Source organism: Pelecanus crispus, chromosome 3 (genome assembly GCF_030463565.1).
Source record: "Pelecanus crispus isolate bPelCri1 chromosome 3, bPelCri1.pri, whole genome shotgun sequence".
Lineage (NCBI taxonomy): Eukaryota > Metazoa > Chordata > Aves > Pelecaniformes > Pelecanidae > Pelecanus > Pelecanus crispus.
Genome location: NC_134645.1, coordinates 131,275,893 through 131,288,523, shown reverse-complemented (window position 1 = coordinate 131,288,523; position 12,631 = coordinate 131,275,893). Strand labels below are relative to the sequence as shown.

At 55.2% G+C, this 12,631-nt stretch overlaps 2 protein-coding genes across 4 annotated transcripts; one reads left to right on the top strand and one right to left on the bottom strand.

The window, feature by feature from the left end:
• Positions 1 to 2,007: 2,007 nt before the first annotated feature.
• Positions 2,008 to 9,406, bottom strand: CENPO (centromere protein O). Its single transcript, XM_075707885.1, has 6 exons — positions 9,220 to 9,406; positions 8,215 to 8,384; positions 7,709 to 7,820; positions 5,858 to 6,117; positions 5,204 to 5,375; positions 2,008 to 2,529 (listed from the first exon to the last, which is right to left on the bottom strand). The coding sequence occupies exons 1-6, from the start codon at positions 9,311 to 9,313 to the stop codon at positions 2,405 to 2,407; spliced, it is 933 nt and encodes a 310-aa protein (XP_075564000.1). The 5' UTR covers positions 9,314 to 9,406; the 3' UTR covers positions 2,008 to 2,404.
• A 542-nt stretch (positions 9,407 to 9,948) lies between these two features.
• Positions 9,949 to 12,631, top strand: PTRHD1 (peptidyl-tRNA hydrolase domain containing 1). 3 transcript variants are annotated; one of them, XR_012830955.1, is made up of 3 exons: positions 9,955 to 10,176; positions 11,178 to 11,464; positions 12,613 to 12,631. XR_012830955.1 is itself a non-coding variant. In XM_075708112.1 (2 exons), exons 1-2 carry the CDS (start codon positions 9,955 to 9,957, stop codon positions 11,346 to 11,348), a joined length of 393 nt encoding a protein of 130 aa, XP_075564227.1. In that variant the 5' UTR covers positions 9,949 to 9,954; the 3' UTR covers positions 11,349 to 11,537. The 3 variants fall into 3 exon arrangements, 1 of the variants encoding a protein (XP_075564227.1); XR_012830954.1 differs by lacking the exon at positions 12,613 to 12,631 and adding an exon at positions 11,674 to 11,734; XM_075708112.1 differs by lacking the exon at positions 12,613 to 12,631 and having other exon boundaries at positions 9,949 to 10,176; positions 11,178 to 11,537.

Genomic DNA, 12,631 nt, shown 5'->3' with positions numbered 1-12,631 from the left:
GGCCGGATGGGAAGACATCACGTCTCTCCAGCATGCCGGGAGCAGTAGCTACAAACCGGGAGCATCCGGGGTTTGCTGTTAGTTCGTACCAAGTTCATCCTCGTCACAAACCACCGTAGTTAGGAGATCGGGGAGACGGAGAGCGTGGCGCCGCCTTTGACTCGGGGAAGAAGAAAAAGGAACCGATATCGTGTATTTCAGATATATAAATATATATAATATAAGAGTACAGATTGACATTTATATTTTTAACTGTGCCCGTCCCCTCCCCGCGGTGGGGCTCGCGCTCATCCGGACGCTGCCCCGCGCACGCTGCGGTCGGCTGCTGTCACTTTGCTGTCGCTGGATGGAAGAGAGGACCCGGGACCGGCCGAGGAGGGGGCTGGCGTGTTAAACCCCACGCTGCCGGGGCGAGAAAGCGGGCACCCGCAGAGTGTAATTACGCCGCTAGTTTCTTGAATAGAAGCAGCTGAATTTCAAAGCCTGATTCCGCGCCTGCTTTGTTTTGGGGTTTTGGATAGGGTGAGAAGGGCTCGATCACCCTTCTGAGGGGATGTTGGTTTTGGAAGAGTCCCCCAAGGGGAGGCTGGGGCCAGGGCTGAGCACCTCCCGTCGGTGGCGTTCGCTCCTCTCCCTCGTTGGGGCTCCGCTGAGTACCTAACCACTGGGCTCGGTGACACGAACGATACGGGAGTTTAATCCCCACCCCGTCAGGCAGAAGGAAATAAAAATCCGCATCCACAGCCCGCGCTGCCCTGTCCCTGCGTTCGCAGGCAGCACCTGCGGGGATCCGGAGCGATGCTGGAGAGGGGGAGAATCCTGCATCCGCACCTGCCCTGCCGGACGCAGCCTGCGGAGGGTATCTGGACCCTGGGATACAAGCCCGGAGGTGTGATGGGTCTTACAGCCCGGAGCTGCCTCTCTCCGTCCCCCACAAACCAGGGATTGCGCCCAAGACCTGAGTTAAGCCCGGCTTTGCCGCAGCTGCCTCAGCGTCAGGCGCTTTAGCCTGGCTGCTTAAGTGCCCAGTTCCCCCAGATTTCCCCCAAAAGCCTGGCCCAGACCTTCACCCCACAGCAAGGTCAGGGCAGGGACGTACAGCCAAGTCTGTCCTCCACAAACTCACGGCTGCCCTCAGGCACCCAGCAGCACTTTTTCCACTTCCCAAACATTTTTTTTTCCACGGAGGAAAACACAACCACAGAATTAAAAGCGATGCGAGACAATGAAGATGCCTTTTGACGGTGCACAGCTGGCACCAGGAGGAGATATTTGAAAGGCCAGGCCTCTCCAAACACAAGCAAGTCACCCCGCGAGCACCCCACGAGCTGTCAGCTCTTCTAAAGCAGCTTCAGCCTTGTGAGCCTTCCTCCGTGAGAAGCTCTGAATATTAGGGGCATCACTACCTGGAGCTACGACACTCGAAAGCTGGAGGTTACATTTAAACACGTTGTCCAGTTTGATCTGGACAAGGAGCTCTAACGATTACAGGAAAAAATTAAAAAAAAAAGAATTATAAAGTGCTTTCCCTATGCCTTATCACACATGGGACTGGCATAAAAATGAGATAAGAAAAAAATACTGTAATTTAAACTAGATTACATATATATTGTCATTAAACCCCATTCTATTCTACTAAACCACATTATACAGCTAAAGGAAATCAACAGAAGATTTTTTTTTAAACACTGCCATTTCAGTACCATAGAACTTTCATTAACAAGTTTTTAAAGCACTGTTACAAAACAGCAAGTTTCTAAAGATCTGATCCAGACTTGAAGCACAACAACGGGACACCAGCAAAGGCGCCCTGTGCCTGAAGGGAAGGAAACAGCACGGGTAAAGCCACTGCTGGTGGGAAATTTTCTGGAAATTTCGGCATTCATGCTTGGGGGAGTTAATGCAGCCCACACGAGGGCACGGGCTGCTGCTGGCAACGCTAAACCTCATCTCTGCCCCTCAACTCCCTCCAGCTTCTAACACAAAGTCCTTTCCTGGCTGTAGTAAGCAGGGCACGGATTATTCCCCTCTTTTTGAGGCTCACTGGTAAGGGCATGGTGCTGATCCATAGGGCATTGCCCCCAAAGCACTGAGATCTCGAAGTTTTAATACAATTTTTCATTCCAGCCACGAGACGTTTCCTGCAGCTGTGGATTTCTGCGGCACCAAGATCAGCACTCAAACAAGCAAGAAGCACAGCGCTGAGGAAAGATTACCTGTGACAACAGACACCCGAAAACCTCAAGGGAACATCGCTCTCGAGATTCAAACTGGGCCAATTGCTCCTTGGCGGGGGTTCCCAGCAGCAGAGCCGCAGTCCACGGAAAACTTTTGCATTTGCAGATCACTCCCCCCCAGGCAGGGGAGCTCGGGGAGGCGCGTTATTGAGGAGAGCCAGGGTGGCTTACGGTGCTCCATCCACGCTTTCTTCAGTGCTGCCGAAGGAGCGGAAGGCTTTGTGCAGGGCCACGCGGCGAAACAGGTCCGAGTGAGCTGCTGCCGTCTCTGCTAGAGATGCGGGAGCGTCCGCTGGCGGACAGAAGCGGACGGATCAGTGGGGAAAGGAAAATCATATTGCCAGCATAAAACTATTTGCTTCTTGTTCTTCCCTTGTCCCCACAGAGTTTTTCACTCCCTCACCATACAGTTTTTCTTCTCTAAACCCTTCTCTCTCCTTCCTAACCCTTTGTGTCCTGCAGCTCCCCTGTGGGATTTGATGGCTGCAGAGAGCGCAAGCGCCTTAAGAAAAAAAAACCCACTGCTGAAGGGAGAGGACAGCAACGTGGCAGCCTCAGCCACCTAGCTGCTCTCTTGGCTCAAGAGACGCTGAAATTCGTGAGCAAAGGCAGAACTTCACCTATAAAGGGAAACTGCAAGCCAAGGATCTTGCAGAAGCAGGCCTGAGACCATGACTGATAGCAGAGAGATTAGTCTCGGCTGCTCTGTTCAGAGCTCCATCTAGCTGCGTGTCGCTCCGCAGCCCAGCCAGCCAGCCATAAGCGGGACACGGCGTGGCTGGAAAAACAGGGAGACAGACAGGCAAATGATTCCTCAGCCCAGCTTGTAGTAAACCAGTCAGAAAACAGCGCAGATCCAGGATTAAGCCATGCCACAGCGTTAGGGCTGCACAAGACACGAGGCGTTGCCGTCAGTCTTTGCTGTGCCAGGAGGAGGGAGCGTTACTGATACAGAGGAGGGGGAGCAGGTGGTGTCAGGGCAAGATTTGCAGGCAGAGATTTTTTGTTACGAGTATTTAGATCTTTGTTATGAGTATTTCACGGTATCCCCGACCCTTTCAAAGAGGTCATACCCCTCGCTCCTGCCTCTCTCCTCTCTGCTCTTGTACTGCAGCACCCACCAGCACACCTGATAGCGCAGCAGTCAGGGCCTGGCTGCACAATGCGAGGCATCGCAACACCAGGCTTCAATTAGTCATTTGTCTAATTGCATTGAGAGAGAGAAACCTCAAAATCCAGAGAAATCTGGATGAGGGGGTTGAATGCGCCCTCAGTAAGTTTGCAGATGACACCAAACTGGGTGGGAGTGTCGATCTGCTGGAGGGTAGGATGGCCCTGCAGAGGGACCTGGCCAGGCTGGACCCATGGGCCCAGGCCAACTGTGTGAGGTTCAACAAGGCCAAGTGCCGGGTCCTGCACTTGGGGCACAACAACCCCATGCAGCGCTGCAGGCTTGGGGAAGAGTGGCTGGAAAGCTGCCTGGCCAAAAAGGACCTGGGGGTGTTGGTCGACAGCGGCTGAACATGAGCCAGCAGTGTGCCCAGGTGGCCAAGGAGGCCAACAGCATCCTGGCTTGTGTCAGGAATAGTGTGGCCAGCAGGAGCAGGGCAGGGATCGTCCCCCTGTGCTCGGTGCTGGCGAGGCTGCACCTGGAATGCTGTGTCCAGTTTAGGGCCCCTCACTCCAAGAAGGACATTGGGGTGCTGGAGTGTGTCCAGGGAAGGGCAGCGGAGCTGGGGAAGGGTCTGGAGCACAGGGCTGGTGGGGAGCGGCTGAGGGAGCTGGGGGTGTTCAGCCTGGAGAAGAGGAGGCTGAGGGGAGACCTGATCGCTCTGCAGCTCCTGACAGGAGGGGGCAGGGAGGGGGGTCAGGCTCTTCTCCCAAGGAACAAGCGATAAGATGAGAGGAAATGGGCTCAAGCTGCGCCAGGGGAGGTTTAGATTGGATATTGGGAGAAATTTCTTCACAGAAAGAGTGGTCAAGCATTGGAACAGGCTGCCCAGAGAGGTGGGGGAGGAGTTCATCATCCCTGGAGGGGTTCAAAAAAATGGGCAGAGGTGGCACTTGGGGACATGGTTTAGTGGGCATGGGGGTGTTGGGTTGATGGTTGGACTGATGATCTTAGAGGTCCTTTCCAACCTTAGTGATTCCTGGTATTTACCTTCATTATAAATAATCCAGCCACCAAGCCAGGAAGCATGAAATTGCTACTCTCCCCTTAACTGGTTTAGTGGTGGACTTGGCAGTGTTAGGTTAATGGTTGGACTGGATGATCTTGAAGGTCTTTTCCAACCCAAAAGATTCAATGATTCTATGATTCTAAATTCCTGATGCTGAGAAGATCCTGCCTGATTTGCCTACAAGTAACTCCCATGCTAGGAAAGATCACGGGGCTGGGCGCCAGGTTTTCAATGCTCAGAAACGAGTCCAAGGCCATAAGTTGCTTGGAAGAAACTATCACTGCGATTGAGACAGACGGCATCCGAGTTTCTGGCTACACTTGCTCGCAAGGCTCTTCCATGTGTGCAGAGTGCACTGGCACAGGCTGGGCTTTATCCGTCAGACTTGTGAAAACAGCATCCTGATCCTGCTGGGACCGTACCGGAGCCTGCACTCTGAGTAACTGCAAATGGGGAACCAGCAGCCTGTCCGTCTGAAGAGATCCAAGCTTGCACTCACACCCTTCCTCTCTCAGCCCCATCGTATTTCCTTCCCTCCAGCCACCCCATCTTGCCCAGTATTGCAAGAGATCCGTGCTCTTGTGCTAGGGATGAGTTAATGACTGCTTCAAGACCCAGCACAGATCGCACACAACCTCTTCTATAATCTTTTCTCCCTCAGAAATGTAACAGCTTGCTCCCTTTAGTCCCCAAACCCACCTAGAAAGAAACCCCATCTGTCTGCAGAACAACAGTACGGTCTGCCTGCCCCACAGCCCCAGACAGACCCCTGTACCGTCCACTTACGTGTGCAGGAAATGATGACTTCAGTGGGGAGGCTGCAACAAAGATCTCTGTAAAGCAGCCTCACGTTGAACGGAAAGGTCTTGCTTTTACTTGACACGTTGTAATTAAAGACCAGCAAGTTACACAAGGAGTTCCTCTGCAAGGGCCCTTCTATCTGGTCTGAAAAGTGTTCCTGGAGGGACAAAGACAACTCCTGAGACATGAAGCTAGGAAGGGAGTCCGTTAGCGCAGGGCTGGCAGCTCGCCGAGTGCAGTGGCCCCACCCTCCGTACCAGCCTGGCATGCCCACACGCTGTACGTCAAGCGACCCTCGCTTGGGAAAGACTTAAATAAACCAGTGCTCGTGCACACCCTTCGGCCACGTCCTCCAGCAGCTTTTTACAAGATCACAGCTATTTCAGCTTAGGGACCTCCGGAATTTGGCAGTAAATTTTAAATGAGCCACCAGACAACATCAAAGCGCATGCTGATTGATGAAACAGGTGACTGAGTTTATAGTCAGATGATTAATTTGTGAAGTTCTAAAAACCAGAACTGCGAGTGCTCCACAGAAAGAAAACCGCCAAGATTCCCCCCAGCACTTCAGAGACTTGTAACGCTCGGTCTATCAAAGGGAAAAGGATGGGTGAACAGCATTGCTGCGGCCACTAGTACCTGTAACTGGTCTGCCTGGTACCTCCTCCCCACGTAAGCGTTCAGGTGGTCCGACAGGACAGACAAGAAGCGCCTGATGTCCGTCTGCAAGTACTTCTTGGCGATCTGCTCCAGGGGGATGAAGATGGGGACGGAGTGGCGGTGAATCTGCACTTCTGGCTTGGTGAGCAGGTCCAGGTAGTAGGAATCCAAGTAGGTGCCCTCGTAAGCTGTGCTGATGCAGAAACACACTCCCCGCTTGGTCAGCTTCCCGCTGATCCCTTGCGTGTGGAGATAGGGTTTGCTCAGCGTTACTCTAACTCAGCGCTGCGCGGCAGCTTTGCTGGGGCAACACAGACTGCAAGAGGGGCTGCGTCCTCTTCCTACGCTACCTCCAGGAGCTCCCTCAGAGGATTAAAGACTTGCAAGAGTTTAGGGACATAAAACACAGCAACTTTTTTAAGACGGGACCTCTAAAGAATTAAAGCAGCTTAATGGTAGCTTAAATTCCCAATAACTGGGTTATGTTGCCACTTCCAAACGCGGTCCTGGCTCCAGCGTAACAGGGAGAACTGGCTGCCCTGGGCGGAGGAAGGCAGCGCTTCACTGCCCCAAGGAGAGCAGCAGGAGTGCTCACGGCAGGGCTCAGCACCCTGGCACCAAGCGGGACTCTCATCCTCGCACCATCCAGAACACAGAGCAAAGGTGACTCTTGTTGGAAACGAAAATTGTTTTTAAAAAGCTCAGGAGCAGATGAAAAGAGAGTGCTGACTTCACAAGCTGGCTTGGAAAACCCAGACCCACTGGATATTTAACTGCCTAATTCCCAAAGATTTAGAATCATAGAATCATAGAATCGTCTAGGTTGGAAAAGACCTTTAAGATCATCCAGTCCAACCATTAACCTACACTACCAAGCCCACCTAAACCAATCAAGGGTAGACTAGACTAAACCATATCCCAAAGTGCCATGTCTACCCGTTTTTTGAACACTTCCAGGGATGGTGACTCCACCACCTCTCTGGGCAGCCTGTTCCAATGCTTGACCACCCTTTCCGTGAAGAAATTTATCCTAATTTCCAGCCTAAACCTCCCCTGGCACAGCTTAAGCCCATTTCCTCTTGTCCTATCGCTAGCTACTTGGGAGAAGAGACCAACACCCACCTCACTACTACCTCCTTTCAGGTAGTTGTAGAGAGTGATAAGGTCTCCCCCTCAGCCTCCTCTTCTCCAGGCTAAACAACCCCAGTTCCCTCAGCTGCTCCTCGTAAGACTTGTTCTCCATACCCTTCACCAGCCTTGTTGCTCGTCTCTGAACACGCTCCAGCACCTCAATGTCTTTCTTGTATTGAGGGGCCCAAAACTGGCCACAGCATTCCAGGTGCGGCCTCACCAGTGCCGAGTACAGGGGGACAATCACCTCCCTGCTCCTGCTGGCCACAGCATTCCTGATACAAGCCAGGATGCTGTTGGCCTTCTTGGCCACCTGGGCACACTGCTGGCTCATGTTCAGCCGGCTATCTACCAACACCCCCAGATCCTTTTCGGCCAGGCAGCTTTCCAACCACTCCTCCCCAAAAGGAGGAGTCCCCATTAGGACTAAAGTAGTTACACACCTTCCAGAATCCAGACCTTAGTTTAAATGATACAGTTCAGTAACTAATAGTTCCTGCAACACCCCAGACACCCTCTGTGAAAGGCAGGGAACTACAAGGTTATGGCTCTTCCAGCGTTTTCAGACTCTAAGGGCTCCAAGCACAACAGCGGCAATGTTAACAGGGAAGTTACATTTCACATCAGGCTCATTTTCCAAAATTTAGCACCCCAGAAGTGCAGCCGTTGGCAGCACACATGCAAATCTCGAGACATTACCTGTGAGGTAAAAGACCTGCAGCATGGCCTTAACGTTTTTTATCTTCCACTCTAAAACAGCCTTAGCACTGGGCTGTGCTGGATCCGTCATGACTCCTTCTTTCCCAAGTTGCTACAAAAGCCGGAAGAAAAGAGAGGTCAGAAATCACTGACACGAACATGTCACCTGCAGGGAACGCAGTCAGGATACAGAGAAATAATAACATGGCTCTGAGAAAAGCGAGAGGGCATTTCAAGCAGGAAAGAGGAGAAATGAAACAGAAGAGGGGAGAAAAACTCAAGAAAAGAGTGCAGAAATGGCCACACGACCTCCAAGCAAGTAGACTCAGCAGTTCTGGACTACACAGTACTGAAAAGAGGAGACACCAGGACTATATGTCACGTAAAAAGGGGAAATAACAAGAATAATAGTTGACTCTACATGAATAACCTCAGTAAATCCACCCTCTGAGAGCATGAGCACACCGGAGCCCTCTGCCAGATCTCTGCAGCAAGGCCTTTCTCACCCCTTTTTGCTGTAGGTCCAGTTTAGCCTGCAGCTCATCCCTCCGGAGCCTCAGCTCCTGCACTCTTGCCTTCAGCCTGGCCAGCTTCTCTTCTTGCTGCTCCGTTTCCTCTTGCTTCACAGCTGCCTCATGAGCCCGCACCTCCAGCATTTCCAGGTGAGCGAACACCCCTGCGAGGAAAAGCACAACACGCCGAAAAATCCAGGCTGTGATTATTAGCGGTCTGCACCGCGGTACCCAAAACAAATTAGGTCCAGTACATAAAGAAACCACTTACAACAGCTTTTCAAAGGGGCAGAGGACAGGGAAACATCTGGCAAAGAGGCTTTTGGGAATTTTAAGCAGCGAGGCTGAGCGCCAGCAGACCCTAAACACTGGGGTGTTCCACCCCAGCTAGCTAAACTCCTGAAAAGCAGACTAAGCTAGCAAACACTCCAGTCCTGATCCCAAGAGATCTGGAATTCCCAATTTTAATTCTAACCCAGTAACACAGAGCAGCGAAGCGACTTCTCTGAAGCCCCCATAAAATTGGCTGAAAGTGACTCAAGACGCGACTCAGCGAGCCAGGGGGTCACATCTGAAATGGCATAACTGCCATTTCAATGAAGTCACCGAGGCGAAGGGCTCCAGAGCAGAGGCTCATGCTGAGACGGACAAGGAATAATGGATTTAAACTAAAGAAGAATAGATTCAGACTGGATATAAGGAAGAAATTTTTTACAATGAGGGTGGTGAAGCACTGGCACAGGTTGCCCAGAGAGGTGGGAGATGCCCCATCCCTGGCAACATCCCAGGCCAGGTTGGACGGGGCTCTGAGCACCCTGCTCTGGTTGAAGCTGTCCCTGCTCACTGCAGGGGGTTGGGCTGGGTGGGCTCTAAAGGTCCCTTCCAACCCAAACCATTCTGTGACTCTATGATCTGGCCCCAGGTATCTCCGGGTTCGCTCCTACGGGAGGACACACTTTGCACTTGGGTGTCCCACACCCTACACTGCAGACAGCTCACCTTCTGGTGAATCCACTTTCCGTTCCTCCATCTTCCCTCGCCGCTCTCCTGCAAGCAAGAAGGCAGACGCCAGCCCTCCCCTGCCAGGCTCCATCCTTTGGAAAGCGGCGAGTTGAGGGCAGCGAGAGCTCTTCCTCAGGGGACCCTCCTCTTCCTCCTGCTGCTGCGACGGGACTCTGAGAAGCGCCGAGGGCAGGTCTAGCACCGGGGCCGGCCCCACGCAGGAACAACCCCACGGGCCGATGGCTGAAACGACACGTTATCACCCACCATTTTCCATGAGCCACCATTTCACAGCAGCCTCACGAGGGAGCGCGGGCACCGACAACATTCACCGCCCCGCAGGACAAGCCCAGAGAGCCGCCGCAGCTGCGGGGAGGTGACAGGCAGGCGCCCGGGGGTGCCGGGGCAGGCCGGGACCCCTGGGGACCCCGCCGAGGGGGACAGCGACAAGGGGGGAGCCGGGAAGGCACCAGGGGGGCTGAGGAGGCCCCGCCGAGGGGCCGGGGGCGCGGGCGGCCTAGCCCCCGCCGCAGGCCCTGTTCCCCTCCAGCCCCGCACTCACCACAACAACCAGCGCTCAAACTGCGCGCCTCAGCGCCGCCGGAAGAACATCACTACCGCTGACACCATTTCCCTCCCACCCACTGTTCGCCGTACAACAAAATGGCGGCGGCGCTTCCTCCCGCTCCTTGCAGCGCTGTCCCAGCAGGCTGTGCGGTGCCGTACGGCAATATGGCGGCGCCCGGAGCGGCGGCGGCTCCCGGAGCGGCAGCGCTGGTGCAGTACGTGGTGCTGCGGGGGGACCTGGCCCGGCCGCCGCTGTCGTGGCCGCTGGGCGCGGTGGTGGCACAGGCCTGCCATGCCGCCTTGGCCGCCGCGCATAGGCACCGCCAGCAGCCCGACACCCGCGCCTACCTGGAGATGGGCGGCGCCATGCGGACCGTCGTGCTGGAGGTGCCGCGGGGCACGCCGGGAGCGCCGCGCTCGGGGAAGGGAGGGGGGGCGGGCGGCGGCCATTTTGGGCTGGGCCCGGCGGGGCGGTGAGGGGCGGGCGGTGGCTCTGCCGCGGCGCCACGGGCTGGGCCGTGACCCGCCTGTCCCCGGGCTGCCCTCATCCTCCCGGGAGCCCCTTCGCGCCCCTCTTCACCCGTGGGGTGAACCGCGGCCTCGGCGATGAGGCCCCGTAACCAGGCAGGGCCGCAGCGTGAGGGGGGGCTCAGGGCGGTGCTGGGGCAGGCTCCGTGGGGGCGGGCGGAGCTGGTTGCCTTAGCACGCTGTGCCAGGCAAAGCTTTCCAGGGATAAAACCTGCGCTTTTGAAAGTTTACAACCTGTGGTGGTGGACTTGATGATCTTAAAGGTCTTTTCCAACCTGAACGATTCTCTGTGTTGGTTCACAAGCCCCAGCTCCTACGCCCAGTGCTTGCAGAGGCTGGCGGTACAGTTGGGGCCTGCAAGGACAAAATGCCTTTTGGGTAAGATCACAGAATCATAGAATCGCAGAATGCTTTGGGTGGGAAGGGACCTTTAGAGGCCACCCAGCCCCACCCCCTGCAGTGAGCAGGGACAGCTTCAACCAGAGCAGGGTGCTCAGAGCCCCGTCCAACCTGGCCTGGGATGTTGCCAGGGATGGGGCATCTCCCACCTCTCTGGACAACCTGTGCCAGTGCCTCACCACCCTCAGCGTAAACAATTTCTTCCTTATATCCAGTCTAAATCTATTCTTCTTTAGTTTAAAACCATTACTCCTTGTCCTGTAAGATCTTCCCATATGGGAAGATGGGAAGTATGGGGGTTGCCCATTCTCATACCTGTGTGCAGGCAGCCGGCCACCTCCCTGTGCTGGCCACCAGCCTTAGAGTGAGCCATCTTGCTTTGCCTCTTCCCCGCAGCTCTTGCTGGGTACCCAGCACTGCCTCGCACCCCAGCCCTCACAGCAGATTCTGTCTCTCCCCAGGCTCCGGATGAAGTCGCCCTGACAGCGCTGGCAGAGACCTTGAGGCAGCACAGCATCGACCACGAAGTGTGGACTGAGCAGCCTGAGAACGTGGCTACCTGCCTGGCACTCAGGCCTTACCCGAAGGACCAAGTGCACCAGCACCTGAAGAAATTTAAATTGCTGAAGTGACCGCGATCAGGCGCAGGCAGCTCTCCTCCTGGGCTGGAGCTGTGCTCATCCCCGGGACAGGCGCTGGGAGGAAAGCTGCTGTGTCTCAGGAGCGCTGTGCTAATGCTTAGCAGCAGGTAGTCTGCTCCTTGCGTGGCGATAGCAGTTACACAGTGAAAGGGCCCTTTGGTGGGGAGGATTAAATGTTATTCTGTGCAGAAAGTGGCTACGTGTTGTATTCATCCGCCCTCTGCATGCAGTCCGCGTGCCTGTAGGTCGTCCCGCTGCCAGCGCAGGCAAACTTTTTGGTTCTGCCACACTTGAAAATGTCTCTTCTGCTTTTTAGGGGTGACTTTTCCCTTGGGCAGCCCTCTGAGCTTCCCCATCCATCCGTGCATCCATCCCGACGGCTGTTTTTCCCATGCCCGAGCTCCGCAAGCGGGTCCTGGCTGCAGGCACGGCCGTCCAGCAGCTCTGCTCCTCCCTGCGGATTTGGCGCTGGTTCCGCTGCCGGCGTGGCCGCGCTCCCGGCGCCTTTCCCACCTCCGCCCCTCGCTCCGTGGCTGTGGAGCCACGCCGGATGGCTTTTTCTTCCCGTACTAGCAAGGCCGGTTTGGCCTTGACTTGAACGCATTGAACGGCGCGATGAAACCCTGCCGGGAGCCACGCGAACAGCAGACGGCAGCATCGGCCGGCGAGCCGCGACTCGCTGCAGACCTCGTCCTGCTGCGGTCGGCCTCGTTTACAGCAAAAATGTTTGAAATGAGCCACTTAGTTAAAAAAAGAAGTGCGTTGTCAGCTAGAATTGCGTCTGCCCCACCTCTCCCCATCCATGTCATGCCCTTAATGCCCCTGTCACTCCCCTGCCCCGCCGATTTCCCCTTTTCCAGAGCTGAAGGTGAGCACGGAGCAGCTCTTCCTGGCCTTGAATTCAGGCCTGGAGGCAGGAGCCGTGCGCCGTTTCTCTCGCTGCTCTTGCCAGAGCCAACCCAAGCGGCGTTTCCACCTTGGTGTTATGCGTGCCGGCAGCCCCCCGCCGCGGTGCTGGGGAGCGCTTGCCTGCAAAACCGAGCCCTGAAACCCTGCGTAGCCCCTCCTGGTTTTTTATTAAAAAAAAAAAAACAAACACCAAAACAAAAACCACCCCGGTGTCACAGTGGGGAGCAGAGCTGCGGCGCAGGGTCCGCTCCCCTCTTCCCAGTGCCCACCGTCCGCGCCGCGCTCCAGCGGTAAATTCGGTGACTAATAACCACATGCACGCTCGCTCTCTCTGTTTTCTCTACAGCACTTTGGGATTTCAGACA